Source organism: Melozone crissalis, unplaced genomic scaffold (genome assembly GCF_028551555.1).
Source record: "Melozone crissalis strain CALT ecotype California unplaced genomic scaffold, PUWL_Pcris_2 ptg000032l_1, whole genome shotgun sequence".
Lineage (NCBI taxonomy): Eukaryota > Metazoa > Chordata > Aves > Passeriformes > Passerellidae > Melozone > Melozone crissalis.
Window position 1 is genome coordinate 1,581,144 of NW_026535810.1, and position 18,397 is coordinate 1,599,540.

The 18,397-nt window shown below is 45.7% G+C and overlaps 2 protein-coding genes across 2 annotated transcripts; both read right to left on the bottom strand.

Moving 5' to 3' along the window:
• Positions 1-512: 512 nt before the first annotated feature.
• LOC128940007 (keratin, type I cytoskeletal 15-like) lies at positions 513-5,306 on the bottom strand. The gene is made up of 8 exons (XM_054281326.1): positions 4,695-5,306; positions 4,128-4,210; positions 3,162-3,318; positions 2,714-2,875; positions 2,453-2,578; positions 2,122-2,342; positions 1,302-1,327; positions 513-810 (listed from the first exon to the last, which is right to left on the bottom strand). The coding sequence occupies exons 1-8, from the start codon at positions 5,238-5,240 to the stop codon at positions 728-730; spliced, it is 1,404 nt and encodes a 467-aa protein (XP_054137301.1). The 5' UTR covers positions 5,241-5,306; the 3' UTR covers positions 513-727.
• Positions 5,307-9,388: 4,082 nt separating this feature from the next.
• LOC128940166 (keratin, type I cytoskeletal 19) lies at positions 9,389-14,239 on the bottom strand. The gene is made up of 8 exons (XM_054281473.1): positions 13,731-14,239; positions 12,297-12,379; positions 11,821-11,977; positions 11,432-11,593; positions 11,173-11,298; positions 10,836-11,056; positions 10,102-10,130; positions 9,389-9,618 (listed from the first exon to the last, which is right to left on the bottom strand). The coding sequence occupies exons 1-8, from the start codon at positions 14,157-14,159 to the stop codon at positions 9,599-9,601; spliced, it is 1,227 nt and encodes a 408-aa protein (XP_054137448.1). The 5' UTR covers positions 14,160-14,239; the 3' UTR covers positions 9,389-9,598.
• Positions 14,240-18,397: the final 4,158 nt, after the last annotated feature.

The window sequence follows — 18,397 nt, forward strand, 5'->3', positions numbered from 1 at the left end:
AAAACCACAGGCACAGCAGTGACATGGGCCGGGGATGTTCTTCCTGGTGGATGAAAACCAAAACAGTTGCAGCAAACTCTGAGCAATTTGTTTCACCTGGACTGTGCCTGCTGCTTCCTTAGGAGCTGAGGGAATTTGCCTTGGTGCTGCAGGCAGTAAGGGACACAAATATATGCAGTTTTTTCAGAGATGCACTTTATTTGTGCATAAACTGTAGCCCTGTTGTGCCCTTGGAATTGAGAACAAAGATCTTAAGGATTTTTTTATGCTATCTTCTCTGTTTCTAACTGATACCAGCTCCAGATGGCTAGCAGAATCTAATGGCACTTTATCTGTCCATTCATCACCATCTTTATTATTATTTTTAAGGTTATTATTGTTATTGCTGTTGTTATTCCCCGAGTATCCCCTGGTTGGCTTCCAGCAGCCCATGCTGGGACAGCCTGTGAGCTGTGTGTGGCACAATGGCTTCAAAAAACACCATTACACTGGATTCATTTGCAGAAGCAGAACAGAAACTTTATTGTTAGGACACAATAGGGCACCAGCAGAAAACAGGCTTGGCATCTCTGATCCAGCGAGCCAATGCTCGTGTACAAAGGCAGAGCAAATCTAAGGAAAGACATTCTTGGGTACATTCTTGTGCTTTGGGGAAGTGAAAGGTTCTTTATCTCAGCATTAGCCAGTGTGAGGCTGCACTGGGTCCAGGTGGAGATTTGGGATTTCTTTACGGGTATCTCCTGTCACGGGTAGAAACGGGTTTTCCATCATCATCTGTGCCAGAGCGACGTCCTGAACTGCTCCCAAATGCTGTTGTAGGGGGAATAAAAAAATTAAATAGGGAACAAAAAAACCACTAAGGCACTGCCAACACCCTGGGGAGCTGAACCATGAGGCTGTGTTTGTTTCCTCACAAGATCTTTCACATATCAAAGGCAGAACTGCCTTTACATCTTATTTACTTTCCCTCCTGATCCTCATCCAGAAAACCTTAGGAGTGCACATCAGATATGGGTTTGGATGCATCTTGAATGTTACGTGAATCAGCAGAGGAATGAATCTTTGGGAGATCTGGGTATTTTAGAATCCCATGAGCAGTTCATGCAATCATTTTGGAAATCTACTGGTTTCAAAAATGCACATAAATTAAAGTGTTATATTTTTGTCTCTACATGATACAGAACATGCTCATTTTAGGGAAAATGGAATCTGTGGTAGTAAGAAATCCAAGGCTAAAAGGTTTATTTAATCCTATTTTGCCGGTTCATTTCAGCCCCTCATTAAATAAAAATGTTTCTTACCATCCTTGGGGTTCAGTCCTGACAACCTGTGGAAAAGAAATATTTGATTAATGACCATTCCTGACTTGTCCCCTGAAACCATTGAACCATTTAGGAATTTGTGTGGATGGGCAGGGTTTCACAGAGCTGCTCTCAATGGCTGGTTCTGAGGTGCGTTGCTACTAGAGGTGGTGTTAAGGTGCTTCCAGCTTTGAAATCCACCCCTAAGTACTTGAAAGGGAATGGGAACAGTGGTCAGACCAGTTCCTTGTCCTAAGTGTCTTCTTATACTGCTCCTCTCCTCAAAATGCCTCTTCTAGTAACTATGTAAGGAGCTGATTCCTCCTCAGACATCAGAAATAATTCCATGTATAGATCAGATATGAGAAGTGGGCATGAAAATGCAGATTTTACTGAAATAAGCTGGAGTCTGTTGCAGGCTCTTTTCTTGCTAGGGATACTGGTGTGTGAGGATGAGTATTTATTTTCACCTCTGTGCACAAATTGAGACAACCAGGAGCTAAAGAAATACTGGCAGCAGGTTTTTATAGGTTGTCTCAGCCTGAAGGCTCTAATACCAGTGCAACCAGAGGATTAAGTGAGACATATATAGGGGGCCTGGTGCCTTTTGTAATTCATCATGATCAAAATGGTGGCATTTTGATTTTCAAATCCTCCACACCAGCGATGTGAGTGGTGGCAGTACCAGGGACTTTGCCAGTGCTCCAAAGGCTGCGTGTGCAGGGAGCGTGACCGAGCACTCCAGGGTCAGCCTGGCAGCCCCAGCTCCGGTGTGTTGTTACCCTTATCTGCTCATCAGGACCGGGACAGAGCGACATACTGTGCGTCCTGGCCCTCCAGCAGATGGCGGTACGTGGCGATCTCCTGCTCCAGGCGACTCTTGATGTCCATGAGCATTTTGTACTCCTGGTTCTGGCGCTCCATGTCGCAGCGCAGCTCGCTCAGCTGCTCCTCCACGCTGGTGATGAGCGCCTGGATCTGAGCCAGCTGCGCGCAGTACCGGCCTTCCGTGTCCCGCAGGTTGGCCTCCAGCCCGGCTTTCTAAAGTGCAGCAATGGCAGAACAGGTTACGAGGAAGTTTGTCGAGTTGAGGAGAGGGAGGAAGGGGACAGTGTGAGGCAGCGCCTCGTGGTGTCAGGACAGCTCCGTACCATGCTGAGCTGCGACTGGAGCTCGATCTCCAGGCTCTGCAGGTTGCGGCGCAGTTCCGTGATCTCTGACTTGCTGGTCTGTATCTGCTGGGTGTGGGTGGCAACTTCACGGTTCAGCTCCTCAGTCTGAAAGGAAAAATAATGTAAAATCACATACAAATGTATAAAAAATCAATCATTATGAGAAAGGGAGGTAGGGACCTGCCAGTGCGGTACTGCTGAGGCAGAGCACTGCCGTGCTGTTTATTGGTGTGACTGTACCTGAGTGAAGAACCAGGCCTCAGCATCCTTACGGTTCTTCTCAGCCAGAGCTTCATACTGCTCCCTCATCTCAGCAAGAACTCTGGTCAGGTCAATGCCAGGAGCTGCATCCATTTCCACATTGACTGTTCCACTCAGCTGGTTCGAGTACTCCTTCATTTCCTGCATGGGCAGCAGACAGAGGACACAAAAAGATCAGGCTCTCTCCCCTCACACTGCTCCTGCCCCCAGCAATCCCTGCTGTGGTACACAGTGCCTGTGCTATCAAGTATCACAGATGGAACACACATAAAACATTTATCACATTTACTTTCTCATTGCAACAGCTTCTCTGTCTCTGTGTACTTACACAGGACACACGTACTTACATGTAACTTACATGTATGTTTCATTTACAAGAGATAAATTCCAAAAGGGAGTGATCTCCCTGCACTTCCAGGACTCTCACCTCTTCATGGTTCTTCTTCAGATAAGCCAGCTCCTCTTTCAGTGTCTCAATCTGCATCTCCAGGTCAGCTCTGGACAGGGTCAGCTCGTCCAGGACCCGGCGCAGGCCGTTGATGTCGGACTCCACGCTCTGGCGCAGGTACAGCTCGTTCTCATACCTGCAGTTCAGAAAAGAAACAAGCACTGGAACATGTCCGAGTTTGTATTCAGCAGAGCTATAAAATGATCACATATGGGAGGAACAGTGGACTGCAGATGAAAACATACAGATTTAGAGGTGTAAAAGCAATAAAGCTGTTCTTTCCCAATATCCAGCTGTGGCATAAGGAAGCACAGACAATGCAGTATGATTTTGTTCCTGGGGAGCACATGACATTTCACCTTGCAGAACCTAATACTGATTAGCAGTATCAATAGAAACATTGTCACATAGGACAGGAGTTTTGCAGTATCCTCTCAGATTTGCGTAGGAAAGCACAGGTGGGGCAGGGCTGCCTGGGATACAGGAGAGAAAATAGAAACCTGCAGGTGCATTGCTGCAGGGAAGGCAGCTGCACATGGACCTTTATCATCTGATGTACTGCTGAGCCTGGGAGGTGGAAAAACCCCACCTTACTCTAAATTTCAGACTCCAGCAGAGAAATGCTGAAGCCCCACAGCAATCTCTTCCTGCCACTCAGTTCTTTCTAAGTGAAAATCCCACCTATTCCTGCCTTCTTTCCTCTATGATTCAGGCTACTGAAAATATTTGAGTATCACAAAAAAATGAAGACAGGGGCTATAACTGATCATGCAAACAACTCAGTGATTGAATGCTGTGTTCTGTCAGGCTTGTACTCTGAATTGGTCCTTCATCAATGGATTCTGCTTGCCAGGATGTTTTGTGTCTGAAGTTACTAAAGAAAAAACTGCTTTGGGAGAGTGAAGAAAAGTAGAGTGAAGACAAATGAGCTCCAGGTGAACTTACTTCAGTCTGAAGTCATCAGCAGCCAGCCTGGCATTGTCAATCTCCAGAATGACCCGGGAATTGTCAATAGTAGCAGCAAGGATCTGCAATTAAGAAACATGGAGAAAAGTTCCTGTGAATAATGGTAGAATATCTGGTCCACATTCCATGAGCAAACCAGAGGGCTGTGATACTCTGTGCAGCACAGATCAGAACCTTAACAGGGAAATGTGTTTGTACAACACCTGATCTTATCTGTAGCCAGGTGAATTACCTTTCCAGCCTTTGAGGCCTACCTGTCACATTCTTTACTATTTGATTCCTGAAAAAATGCATTGATCATTCTAAACATCTTTTGCTAACTTTTACTGCAATCATTTTAATTTCAACAAACATCACATTGTCAGGATAAGATATTTGGTGTTTAAATTGAGAAGAGGCTACTCTATTCTGCTAGAATGCTCACGACCTCAATGTATTTGGGATAAGGAATTCACTACTTCTTTTGTAATTATTTTAAAGACATGGAACAGGCAGTTCCATAATTCTCTTACCTTCTGATAACTCATCTACATATGAATGTCATACCTTGTCTCGGAGATCTTCAATTATCTTGTAATAATTGCTGTAGTCACGGGCGGGGCTGGTGGGAGCTTGTTTCTGGTACCAGTCTCGGATTTTCACTTCTAAATCAGAATTGGCCTCTTCCAGGGCTCGTACTTTGTCCAGGTACGAAGCCAGCCGGTCATTCAGGTTCTGCATGGTTATCTTCTCATTGCCAGAGAGGAGGCCATCGCCGCCACCAAAGCCACCACCGAGGTCAAATCCTCCACCAAAGCCAGCGCCGCCTCCAAAGCCAGCACCCCCTCCAAAGCCGGAGCCCCCTCCAAAGCCACAGGCTGCTCCCCCTCCAAAGCCTCCTCCATAGCCCCCCCCGAAGCCGTAGCCTCCTCCTGAAGAGGAGACGTACCTGGCCGAGGAGATGGAGACGCCGCGGCCGCCGGAGCCGCCGTGGATGCTCGGGGCCCGGCAGGCGCCCCCACCGCGCACCGAGGACAGGCGGCAGCTGCTGCCCCCGGCACCCCCAAAGCCACCCCCGTAGGTGGAGGAAGAGCTCATGTAGGAAGTGGCCATGGCTGAAGCGAGAGAAGGAGCAAAGGTCAGTTATGCAGCCTTGCAAGAGAAGACAGCTTGTGCCTTCGCTGCCCTGGTGCCTCTTTTATATCCTCATGATGGGGTGTTGGGAGACAAACCCCACTGCAGCCCTCCCTCCAAAATTCCTCCTCCCTAGAGGTGAGGCCAATTGTGATGACATTCCTGACAAGCAGTGCTGGCAGCACATCGCAGGGGCTTGGGCTTGGGGTTTCTTTTTTTAATTAAACAAAAGGCATGAATCAGATGTTTTTTCTTCAGGCTATGGTTCTGAAACTTGGAGTTTACTTCTCTGACATTTAAGAATGGAAAAACAAAGTGAGTTCTGCCCCACCCACTTGCCTATTTCCAATGCTCACCATGGCTACCTTCAGAAAATCAACTTTTTCTAAAAATGAGGCTTAAGTAAAATTCTCCTTTTGTTGAAAAATGTAGAGTCATCTCTTCTTCTCACCATTTTTCCTTCTTTTTTATCTGCATTTTTTCCCTTTAAAATTTTGGAATGGAATTAGAAATGTTCTTATTCTTGATTTTTTCTTGGAACTAATATTTGGATTTTGGAGTATGAATTTTTGTTACAAAAAGCATCTATTCATGGCTCTGTGTGAAGAACAATCATCATCCATTAGTGTGCAAGGGAGAGTGGAAACAGTAAATTTATCAATCACCTTGAAATAAACCAGAAAGGTAACACAGATTGAAACAACTCAGTTAAAAGAGTAAATGTGGGAGGACTAAGATTGTGTTACTTTGGAAAATGTAAAGAGAAAGGGTTTAAGATAACACAGTTCTGATAGCAATGCATGTGTTTAATGCCAACATGCATGAGGAAATGGAGTAGCATTTGAAAATAGGACTTGAGAAACTCTCAGAAGAGGCACCTTAACCCTTCATTTAAAGCAGGAGTCTGAAACAGAAATACATTACTGAGCTAATTGCCAGTGAAATTCAGGAATTCAGTCCTGCAGCCCTGCTTGCCTGCAGGGAAGGCAGATTTGGGCAGTGTGTGAGGGAGCAGGAGCTGCCCCTGTGCCCTGCTGGGGACAGGCTGTGGGCAGTGTGGAGTCTGCAGAGCACCCCAATCTCTGCACAGCACAGAGACCTCAAATAAAGCTTAAAGAAGAAAGCTGATACGTTTGCTAAAAACATCATAAGGAAAGCATTGTTTTTAGCACAGTCTCTGGCAGTACAGAAACTGAGCTTAGAACTCAGGATGGGGATTTTGGATAAGCCAAGGTTCACAGGAGTTGTTGGAACAAACCAAGGGGGTTTCTGACATTTGCAGCTGAGATGTTAATGCAGGCACAGGGAATGCACAGCATTTTCACTCAGAGATGAGCACTTGGGGGGGAAGAAATGGCAGAGTCCAGCTGTGATGTGTCCCCACGGGCTGGCTCTGGGCACGGCCACTCGCTCCAGGCTGAGCAGAGCACACGGGTGGGTGTTCACTGCTCTGGAAACATGTTCCAAACTGAACCTGGCCCTTTGCCACAGCCCTTCAGTTTTGCTGCTGGGTAGATTAATGGTCTGTGTACCTTGCCAGATCCCTGTGTCTCCAAGGGTTGGTGGCTCATGAAACAAGTTTACACAAGCCCTCCTGAAGACAAAAAAATGTCTTAAAGACTCCTGTAATCAATGCCCTGAAGTGTGTGCACTGCCAGGGGCTGTTCAACCGAGAGAGCCCACAATAAGTAAATCATATTCCATTTAAAAAGCCCAAGCAACAAAACCCCACAAAATTTAGTAGGAAACTTTGGGGAGTTTTCATTGAGTCTTCTTTCACTCAGGTGTGATAAGTCCTTTGGAAGGTCAATGGTGAAACACACTTTGCTGCTTTCTAACATGCCCCAGGCATCACCTGGATCAGTATCACATGAACGCTTACAAAAACCAGATAGCAGATAAAAGTTGTTCCTTTCTGTTGAATATTTACCATTGGGAAACAAAATAAATCATGCTGCCAGTGCAGATCATGCCCCATAACATAATTTAGGCAACAATTTCTACACATTTTTTCCTTACAGGCTGTACAGGGAAATAGAAGCCAATCACTTGCTGAAATAAAAAAAAAAATATCAAAAAAAGAAAGGGTCTTTCAAGCTTATGCCTTTATTCTGGTCTCACTACCTTTGCTCAGAGATTCCTTATCCAGTGACAGATGGACTCATCCTTTTGCACAGTCTCAGAATTGTACCTGTGGTCCCTGAACTCCTTGGTTTGTCATCTTCCAGAGGGATTTCCTGGAAGACATTCCCTGACATGTCTGTGCTGCACAAACTCTTTTGTTACCTCTGCTGTGGGATTAACGGGGCTGACACACTCCAGCCCCTCCTCTCAGGACAGCAAGTTCCAGTCAAGCAGCAGCTTGTTTGTCATCTCAGTGATCCCTCTGTGAGTGATAAAACCATCACTCAGAGGAGACATGACATGCCTTTAGAAAACACTTTTTTTCCCCTCAACCAGACGCTGAAATTATAGTGCCTGAGTGATTTATATCTAACAATTTACCAGAAATCCTTCACTCTCTTAGAGATAGAGGAAAAATTAATAAAATTATAAAATAAAATTAGAACTAAGCTGTAGAAACAAGAATTCAGGATTTTTATAGCTTGCATTCTTGGAGCATGAGAATTTCTTGTCAGACTTGCACATTTGCAATACAAGCTGGACAATACCAGAAATCTGCAACAGTGAGCTCCCACCCTGACTGGTTTTGTCACAAGAAATTGTTCTCAGGGAATGGGATTTGTTAAGATTAAAAAACAAACCTGGAGCTGTTTGTTCTTTCATGCAGGGAGGTTTCCAGGTCTCGGTGTTGCAGGGAATAAGTTTGGTACAAAGCATGTGTTAATGTGTCTGCACTCAGCAACTGCTTGTACGGAATGCACAAGTTCTTCTTTTCCTGGCTCTTCCAGAAGTGAACCCCACAGAAATGGGTGAGCTCCTGAAGGATCCCCTGCACCCCATGTGCCTCCCTTTGATTCTGCCCATCTTTCCCCCTGCTCTCCCCATCTTGTCCCTTTCTCTGTGTCTTTTTGTCTGTTCTTCTCTCCTGTCACTGTTTTCCCATGTCAAAGTGAAGCCACTGCTTAATGCCACCATGCTTCATTCCAGAGGCTGAGCTGGGATTGTCGGTGTTAGTAGTGACAGATGATGTTGACAGGTCACCTGAGTCACTGCTCAACCAAACCCAAGCCCCAGCACCTTTGGATTGAAGAGGATTGCCCCACCTTGAGAGAGAGATCCAGAGCTTGGGTGCTCTGAGCACACACTCCATTAATCTGCTGTGAACAAGGGATCATGGACATTCCCCAGGATCAAGGAGAGAAGTGCTGAAAGATTTTATGATGTCTCCCTGAATCACAGACTGCAAACTGATCCACTCTAGGGGAGAGCAGTGTTGGGATACTTTCAGTCTGGGCATATCTCTCTTTTCAGTCTCCCCCAGCTGTGGAGCAAACTGTGCTTCTGGTAACAGCAGGAGCTGGGAAGGGGCTGGTTGGGCTGGAGCCATGGTTTGCCTTTAGCACAATCCCTGAAGTTTCCTTGGATGTCAGTTTGGTAGCAAATAAAACCAGAGGGTTGGAACTAAAAGTGATTCCAGTTGGAATTTCAGCTGGGATAATATCCTTGCAATGGCATGGGAGGTAAGTGGGCTGAAATTGGTGCTGGTGCTTTGTAAGCCCTGTGTGAACAGAGAATGGAAATGAAGAATTCTCCCAGCTGCAGCTCACCCCTGTGTGCCCCTGCAGGAATTATCTATGAACCAGTATTTTACTTTGTATTTTACTCTATGAACATCTCCCAGCTCCTGCCGCTCTCCAGAACCACTTCCCATCCCAGTGCCCCAGCTCTGCAGAGTGCACAGCATCACAGTGAGACACCCAAGTCACTCTTGTGTCCCCTCTGAGGGGCTGGGGATGCCACTGCCTCTGTATTCCAAGCTCCTGCCAGCAAGAGGAGCCAGCAGAACCAGGATGGAGCCCAAGCTCCCCACACTGTGAGCTCTCTCAGGGAGGCTGGCTGGCTGATTCCTGCCTGAGTAAAGCCAAACTCCAGTGAAATATCACAATAACTCCAAAGAAGAAAAGATTGCAAGAATATCATCTTTATTTGAGTAGATGCAGCAATTTGACACATGCAAAACCTAGAAATAATTGCAAAGCTGACCCAATTTGCATCTTAATCACCGCTAAGTGAATGAATCTGCCTAAACTTTGTGTGGCCAAGATCCTTCTGTGCTTCAAGAGTCATTTCCAGCTGTTCAGAGTGATTTCTCCATCTCAATCCACATGTGTTGTCTGCTTTCTCTCAGTTTGCAGATGACCTTTGAAGGACCTTCAGTGCTTGTCTCTTTTGTCTGCAGTAACATGGAGAGAAAGAACAGCAATTATTTAAGCCCAGCTCACACAGACCACTCTGTGGTGGGCACTGAGCTTGGCTGGGTCCTCATCTCTCATTCCCTTCTCTCAGAACTTTTCCTCTCCATCACCTGGATTTGACTCATCCCTTTTATGACACTGCTGACCTCTAACAGCTCAAGGCAGGTTTTACTGGCATGTTCCTGCAATTCCCCCAAGCAGGCCAAGCTTCAATTCCCCTTTCATCTGGGGAAATGATTAAGTGTTTTGGGCTTTACTTCAGCAGAGTCTGAGATGTTTTTATGATATCTGACATATTTTAATTCATTTAATTTAAATGAAATTTGTTCCATTCTAACCAGAGACATCTTTTTTTTTTCTCTGTGACAAATTATGCAGACCCCAGTCTCTAGAACAGACACAACCACCAGTTATGTGGTTTTAGAAAATAAAACTTCTCCTGAAAGAGAAGGAATTCTTACCGGCAGTTCCCGAAAGGGAGCCAAACATCCTATGGAACAAAGAGAACAATTGGAAGAAGAGTTAATACAACAAATGCAAAATGAGATGAGGATTGATGAAAGCAAATTGTCTATCAATCAGATACACTGTGTGCAGTCAGGGAAGAGACGTCCATATCCCTGCACTCTTTCTCAGCAAAGGACAGGGAGTTGTGTTAGGAAATACATTTTTAAACTGCATTGGAAAAAAACACTATGGAAAAGAAGTAACAGAGCAAACCAAAACCTTTCAACCCCTGCCTCATTTTTTTCCTCCTTGAGGCTGTATGAGATGAGATTGAGCTGTGCTGCCATGTGGGAGTCACTCAGTGACTGCCTTCACTTCTCTTCCCAGTATTTCCTCCCACACTGATTCCTGTTGGGTAAGAGTTCTCCACCTGGTAACAGGGAGTTTATGAGGATTTGATATTAATTTTTATATTCTGTAAAACATTATTAATGGCACTTTTTCTGACTGTGATGCAGCTGATCACTTCAACTGTTAGTTGCAGTTAATCTACTGTGCTGCTTGTCAGTTCCCCTTCCTGTTTAGAAACTCTTTGAGGTCTCACTTCATGTAAATGAAAACTGCAACATTTCTAGCTCCCGAAAAATTAGTTTGTTACAAATTGTATAACTCTAGGAGTACTGTGTTTACCAAGGTGCTGTGGCAAATGAGCACCATGGCATGGTCAGGCTGAGCAAAAGGTTCTTACTGGGACTCCTGGCCTTCCAGCAGCTGTCGGTACGTAGAGATCTCTTGCTCCAGCCGTGTCTTGATATCCATGAGGATCTTGTACTCGGTGTTCTGGCGCTCCATGTCAGCTCTGAGCTCAGCCAGCTGTGCCTCGATGCTGCCAACCAGCCCCTGGATCTGTGCCAGCTGTGCCCCGTAACGCGCTTCTGTGTCGGCCAAGGTGCCCTCCAGCGCCGCTTTCTGTCAGGGCAAAGCACAGGCAGGAGAGGTTGCTGCCAGTGCAGGACTTGGTGTGGGGAGGGAAATATGGGCCCTTTTCAGTGGGGGGCAGCCAGGCAGTGCCAATTCTCACGTACCATGCTGAGCTGGGACTGCAGCTCGATCTCCAGCCCTTGCAGGGTGCGCCTCAGGTCAGTGACCTCGGACTTGCTGCTCTGCAGCTGTTCGGTGTTAACGGCGACCTCACGGTTCAGCTCTTCAGTCTGAGACAGGGAAAACACTACATGAGAAATGTGTGGGGCATAAAGCTGTCACAGCATTTTTCTGTGTGTTTTAATAGTTGTTTCTTTCATGGATTTTTGTGGTTGGTGTTTGTGCAATATGGAGGGGTTTTACCTTGCTGTGGAACCAGGCCTCAGCATCCTTCCTGTTCTTCTCAGCCATCTGTTCATACTGGTCCCTCATATCTGCCAGGATCTTGGACAGGTCAATGCCTGGAGCAGAGTCCAGCTCAACGCTGACTTGACCAGCTACTTGTCCTCTCAGGGCACTCAGCTCCTGTGGGGAAAGGCAGAGGAGACAAAAGGGGACACAACTGTAAACTGAAAACGTTATGAACCTTCTGTCCTTTCTTCAAGGGCTAAGGTTGACTGACTCCCTGGGATACTGGCAGGAGAGATCCCAGTCTACACAGGAATCTTTCCCTCACTGTTGGAGAGCCCAAGGCAATCCTGAGGGACTCCACTCTTCTAGTGCCACTTTCAAACATGTTTCTTGGGGTTTACCTCCTCATGGTTTTTCTTTAGATAGGCCAGTTCCTCCTTTAATCCCTCAATCTGCAGCTCCAGGTCGGCTCTGGACAGGGTGAGCTCATCCAGGACCCGGCGCAGGCCGTTGATGTCGGCCTCCACGCCCATGCGCAGGCCTTGCTCAGTCTCAAACCTTAAAAAAGCAAAACAAACCCATTCAGGTTCACCCAGGCCACAAGAAACACATCATGAATGCATCTGGGTTTGTAGGATTTATGGTGTAGCAAATGCCAGAAAGCATTAAACCTTTCTCCACATATCCCATATTCTTCACATAATGCAAAATTTTCACTGGTGTTCTTAGCAAGAACGTGAAGGGTTGAACTGCATGCACAGGATCAAACCAATATTCACACAGGGGTTCTAGGGGCATTCCATTCCTGTTTCACTGCCCTTTGGCTCAAGGATTTTTGCCTACTCATGAGTTCTTTTCCCTCTCAGAAATTACTCACTTGGTTTTGAAGTCATCAGCAGCCAGCCTGGCATTGTCAATCTGCAGCACAATCCTGGCATTATCAATGGTGGCATCAAGGATCTGCAAACAATGAGAGCTCATTGCTGAGGCTGAAACAACTGTTATCAGCTTCCCTGCTGTGCAGATAAGAGTGAAGAGTCTATTTCACCTGTAGCTACAACAAATAGAAGTGTAGGGAAGGATCCATGATCTACAGCAAACACATCATACAGATTTATCACATACTTCTGCCAGGATTCTGTTTTGGACACATCTTTGTGTCCAGTGTATGAAGCGAAAGCCACTTTAGGTAGAAGTTCCACAGTGAGACAAAACTACATTCTGGCTGAGAGGGAAAGGACTTTGAGATCTTTGATCACATTTTTATTTCCTAGAATACCAGGATGGTGTTTATTTATTATTTTAATGCATTATGAAAGCCTCTGAAGGAAATTTTATTTAAAGGAATCTCTGTTCAGTTTTACCTGGAAAGCATGTCTTCTATGCCTGCCACTCCTAAAACTCAAAAAGTCATCCACAGACCAGCTGTATGGTTTCCCACCCCTAACTAATGGGAGCAAAACAAAGGAGGGAAGAGAATACTAACAGGAGGAAATCCCATTGCCATCAGATTTTAAATCAGGAGTGAATGTGGATGGGTTGAAGCAAGGAGAAGCAACCTGCGTGGGAGCAGTCATGAACTCCAGGCTGAACTCAGAAAACTAAACCTCAAGTTTTCTTTCTTTTATTTACATAGTTAATCAGCTACTCCCTGTGTTATGCAGGGTGTGTATCACCTCAGCAATCTGTTATCAGGTACCCATGGGCTCTTGGGGCAAATCCTGCATTTATATATGGGATTGATTACTTCATGACTGCTGTTTCCTTTTTTCCTATGCCAGATCTTTCAGTTCACTTAATTCCAAGGTTGAGTATGGGAAATGTGAAAAAGAAATTACTCTAAACCCGTTTTTATTTTCATTGTTAAAGCAGTGTGTCTGGGCCTCTGAGGGTTTTCAAGCTCTATGGCAGGTGAGAGGTTGCAAAGACAGGCAGGTAGCTGTCTGTCACAGCTTGGCTCTCATTATAAATCAGTTTATATATGGTCATATATACATTAACTGGTCATATGTGTGTCCATGACCAGCGTGTGTATAAACATAGGCTTTGTTAAAAGCCAACATTATCAGACTTCAGTACTTGGGCATCCCCCCCTGACTGGTTTGTACTTCCTCTTGGCTAGCATTAAAAAAGTAGATAATTCCATATTGAATTGACTTTAACCCCCCCACCCATTCCTTGCATTTACATCTCCCTCTCCCTCCCATGACCTGCAATGCTTTCTAGGTGTTCCCTAAGGATTTTTTGAGCTTTTCATGCTTCCTTTGTAAGTGGAAATCTAAGATGACTTTTGAGAAATATTAACACCTACCTTGTCTCGAAGGTCCTCAATAGTCTTGAAATAAGGACTGTAGTCCCGAGCTGGGCTTGGTCCTTGTTTCTGGTACCAGTTCCGGATTTTGGTTTCCAGGTCAGAGTTTGCCTCCTCGAGCGCTCGCACTTTCTCCAGGTAGGAGGCCAGGCGATCGTTCAGGCTCTGCATGGTGGCCTTTTCATTTCCCGACAGGAGCCCGTCACCCCCATAGCTAAAGCTGCTGCTGAAGCTGCCTCCGCCATAGCCTCCCCCCAGGCCGCTTCCCAGGCCAGAGGAGACAAACCTGGCAGAGGACACGGACACACCTCTGCCACCCGAGCCCCCGTGGATGCTGGGGGCCCTGAAGCTGCCCCCGAAGCGGAGGGAGGAGGCTCCGGGTCCCCCCACCACGGAGGAGCTGGTTTGCCTGAAGCTGTAACTGGCCATGGGGAGGAAGAGCAAGGAGCCGACCTAAGCTGCACCTCAGCGATTCGTGATCCCGAAGCAGGAGAGTGCCCAGCTCCCCCACCGCACCGCTTTTATGCCGGTGACAATGGGAGTTGTCTCCAGAATGTGTTATCTGAGACCCATGGAATTTATCAGCCCTAAGCCTTCTGCCAACACGGCGGTTCCCCTTATTGGTCAGTGGCCGTGCAGTGGGCTGTTTCCTCCCCCAGTACCTCCACACGGAGAGGGATCCCCTCCCCCGGACCTCTGCAGCTTGAAGCGAAAGGTGGGATTTGGAGGAGGCGTCTCCTGCCGAGGGGAGCGTTCCTAAACCTGGTTGGAGTTTGCCTACGTGGAAACAAAGGGGTTAGGAGCGCACCCACTGCGGCCAAGCCGCGGTCAGAGGGAGTCACACAAAGCCTTGTTTTAACAGAGTGATTCAGCCTGATAACAGAGCTTGTAAGGAGCCCAGATGGTGAACAATGTGTGTGGACCTTCACGTTCCCACCCCTCTGTTTCCCTCGTTCCCCTTGAGAAAATGTCTTCTTTCAGAGAGGAAGTTTTCACTCTTTCTATCTTTACTCTTGGTTCCGTTTGGGCTAACAGAGAACGTGCTGTATTTTGAGAGTGGTTTTCTACAGACTCAAGAATCCTCCTGAAGCAGCCATGGCTGTACCTGTAGCAGAGAAAAGCAGTGACATCCCTGAGTAACTGGGGAGTGAGCAGAAACAAGTGTCTGATTACACACTGAGTCCTTTGATTGCTACTGAAAGAGAGAAGCAAAGAGAAGAAACAGAATCACTCAGTCTTCTGGTCTTTGAGAGTTATGAAAATGTTATTTCTAAAATTTTCAGGTCCTCTATTATCCAAGATGGATTTTCAAAAAATTGTGTTACTTCCTTCCTCCAAAACACTTCTGAGGAGTTCCATAGAATTTGGAGGGAATGACAAAGAAAGAGAATGGATGGAAAGCTCTGGCCTGGCAGCACTTGCAGCTCTTGGGAGCAGTCAGGCCTTTCTGTATCCATGAAAAATGCTCCAGGTGTTTCAGGCTACACAATGAGGTGCACTCCCTGTGTACAGAGGTGTCAAACTGCGGGGCAAATTCAGGGAGGGAAAGAGCAAACAGCAAATGGGAGGCCAGCCAAGGCACCTGTATCACCAGCTAATGAGGAGGCCGTAGCAGGAGGGATTCTGCAGTGACTCAGGTGTGGAATATATCACTGGATACACAGAGGATGTGTTCCACACTTCTGCCCCAGGACACCACAGCAGAGCTCTTTGCTCTCTGTGCAGATTTTGCCTCCCACAGCTCTCCATCCTGCACTGCAATGCTGTGCAGCCTTTCCTCAGAGGCCCAGGGATGCTCCTGCTGCCAGAGACACACCAGTTCCTTCTGGAGACCTGAATGTCCTGTTCAGCCCTGGGTGGGACAAACCTGCCCTGCCAGTCACTGCTCCAAGGGCTGGGAACAGATGAAATATTGGTGTCAGGAGGTGACTGAGAGAAAACTACTGGGGAACAGTTATTTTTTTGTTAAATGTAATATAATTAGAGCGTAAGAGCACCAATGCGTGTACTTTTCTTCACTGAACAGAAAAGCAAGAAGCTGAAAGAATAAATACCAGCGTGTTCTTTTTGAGATCTGTGTCCTGGTGCAAGGAGAGATGAACATGTGTCCCTCCAGGTATTCCTTCAGCATTCCCTGGACTCCCATATCAGGACCTCAATGCAGTGTATTTTTGGGTTGTGCAAAATGAAAAACTAATCTGTGGTGCTGCGTAATATTTTATGATCCAGCTCCTGAAAATTGGGATCTGGAAGGCTTCTGGATGCCCTCTGCAATACCTTGAGTAAAGTAAAAAGTAAAAGCAGCAATCCCCATACATTGCACTGTCAGAATATTGATCAGGTTGGGTTTGCATGAGCTTACAGGGAAGAATCTCCCAAAGAATGAACTGCAATTCTTAGTGGCAGTTTGGAGGTACAGCTGGAAGTGTCAGTAAGAAGAAAGGATTGGGACACACAGTCAAATGGATTAATCTGATTTATAACACCAAATACAGCATAAGCCCCTAGTACTAAATCAGTCCCTCACACAGCATTTTTGCTAAAACTTCTTTCTAAATCTTTCGACTTTCAATTTCTGTTTCACTCTAATGTTTGCATGTGTTTGTTTTGGTAAGGACTCCCTTAAGGTGAGAATGTGTATTTAAATGCTTGGAAAAGCCTTCAGTACAGCAAGCTGAAGAAGGTGCTGTTAGCATTCACTGTAAGTCTCTTGTTCTGCCAGTACTATAAACCTAATTTATGGTAGGGTCAGCTTTTTCCCAATAAGGAATGGTCAGCACCGGGAATTTCCCTTATCTGCACCTTATCAGAGGGGAAGGGAGACACATTTTTTCAAGCAGAGTCATCCAGACACACCCAAGCTCCTGGCTAAGACCTGGTTCTGCTTTACCTTTTATCTTCTCTGCTTTGCCAGTCGCTGCTGCTTTATAAAACCATTCAGTTGTTTCAGGGTAGCTTTATTAATTGTCCTGTAAATCCTTTTTTACTTGCCCTTGAGGACACTGCTGTATCCTTCTCTCTTTTCACATCCTGCTGAATTTGCTTCCAGGGATAGATAATGAATTACACTTTAATGAACTTACTGAACATTTTAAGCAACTTTGTTGGTGCCTGCAATTCCATGGATGCATCTATGAATGAATGAGCAAGGCCAATTTATTATTCTGGATTTATCTTTTCAATTTTTAACTGTTTGTCCCTTCTGGTAATTTTTCATTTCTGCCTTTGCTTCCATCAATGAAAATGTGCTGCTTTTTTTATGTGCACATTTTGAGTCTCCATTTCTTCTCTTGCTCACATGAACTTTTTCCACTCTCCCCACTGATCATGTCACAGACCCTCTTAAGATCACAGCTTGGGATGTTTTTCTCCCCTTTTAAAGATCAGAGGCATGAAGTATTTGCAGCTTTTTAATTCAAGCACAAAATTTTCTGTTTTTTCTTTTAAACTTCCTTGTGGGAAGAGCCAGTGACAACAAGCTCTGATCTGCAGCTGGTGCCAAGGTAACTGCAGTTATGGTTTACCCAAGATACAATTCTCAGCTGTCTGGCTTTTACAGCCCATAAATCTTTTTTTTTTTTTTTTTTTTTTTTTTTTAATGCTCAAAACCTGGCATTACTATATATTCTGTGAATGTGCCAATAGATTGTGAGACAAGAATGCTGCTGTGCTGAAGAGGCAGGTCCCAGCACATGCACACACAGCTGTGAGTGGCTGGAGAAGAGGGTTGGGGAGAGCAGAGCAACACTGAGAATTTGCTCAAAATTATTATTTTTGTGAAGCAGAGGGATTGTGGTGAAGGGAATGCACAGTTTCTGCACTGAAAGAGGTAAGAAACAAGGTTGTGTAAGGGTTCTGTGTTAACAGAAATTGTGAGAGTTAAGACACAGTACAAGACATTTCTGTCCAGGCTCTGGTTTGTTCGTGGCAGCACAGAAATGATGGATCAATGAATTCAGCTGATCTGGAATGATTCCTGCCCAAGCTGCTGCACTGCGATTGGGGCACAGAATTTAATTTGTCAATGATTGCCATTTATAGAACATTTAAACAGACTGGTATGAGGAAAATAAATAGAAGATCCTCCTGAATAGCTCAAGCACTTTAACTGGGAGCAGTGTAAATATTTCACAAATCCTTGAAACTGGCTGTGGTGTGGAAATGCTTCATTATTGTCCCTGTTTCCCTAGAAACATAACTAACTTTAAACTCCTGACTCCTCCATCATTCCAGAACTCTAATGATAAAGTAAATAGTGGAGTAAAGTACCTGAGACAGGAAAATAAACCAAATTTTCTTATCGTGTGATTAAAGATTGTGTGGGAAGGAAGGCTCAGCTGGGGCACCAAGCCCTGGGGAGTACAAATCAACTCACTGGATGTACTTCCACCCTTCCTTTAACCTGTTATCTGGCTGGTAAATCTCAGCAAGGTATGATTGGGCTGGAAACTATTATTTGAGAGTCAAACATCCAACTGACAGGAGGATGTGTTCCAAAAGTCAGGTTTGTGCAGGCAGCAGCAAAGGCAGTGCCAAAGCCCAAGGGACTGAAGCTGTCCCAGGCTGGGGCTGTTGGACTCTTGCCATGGCCTCTGCATGCTGCACTGAGGGAGGAGCCCTGGGGCTATCCACAGCGATCTTCCCATACACCACATGGAAAATTCCTG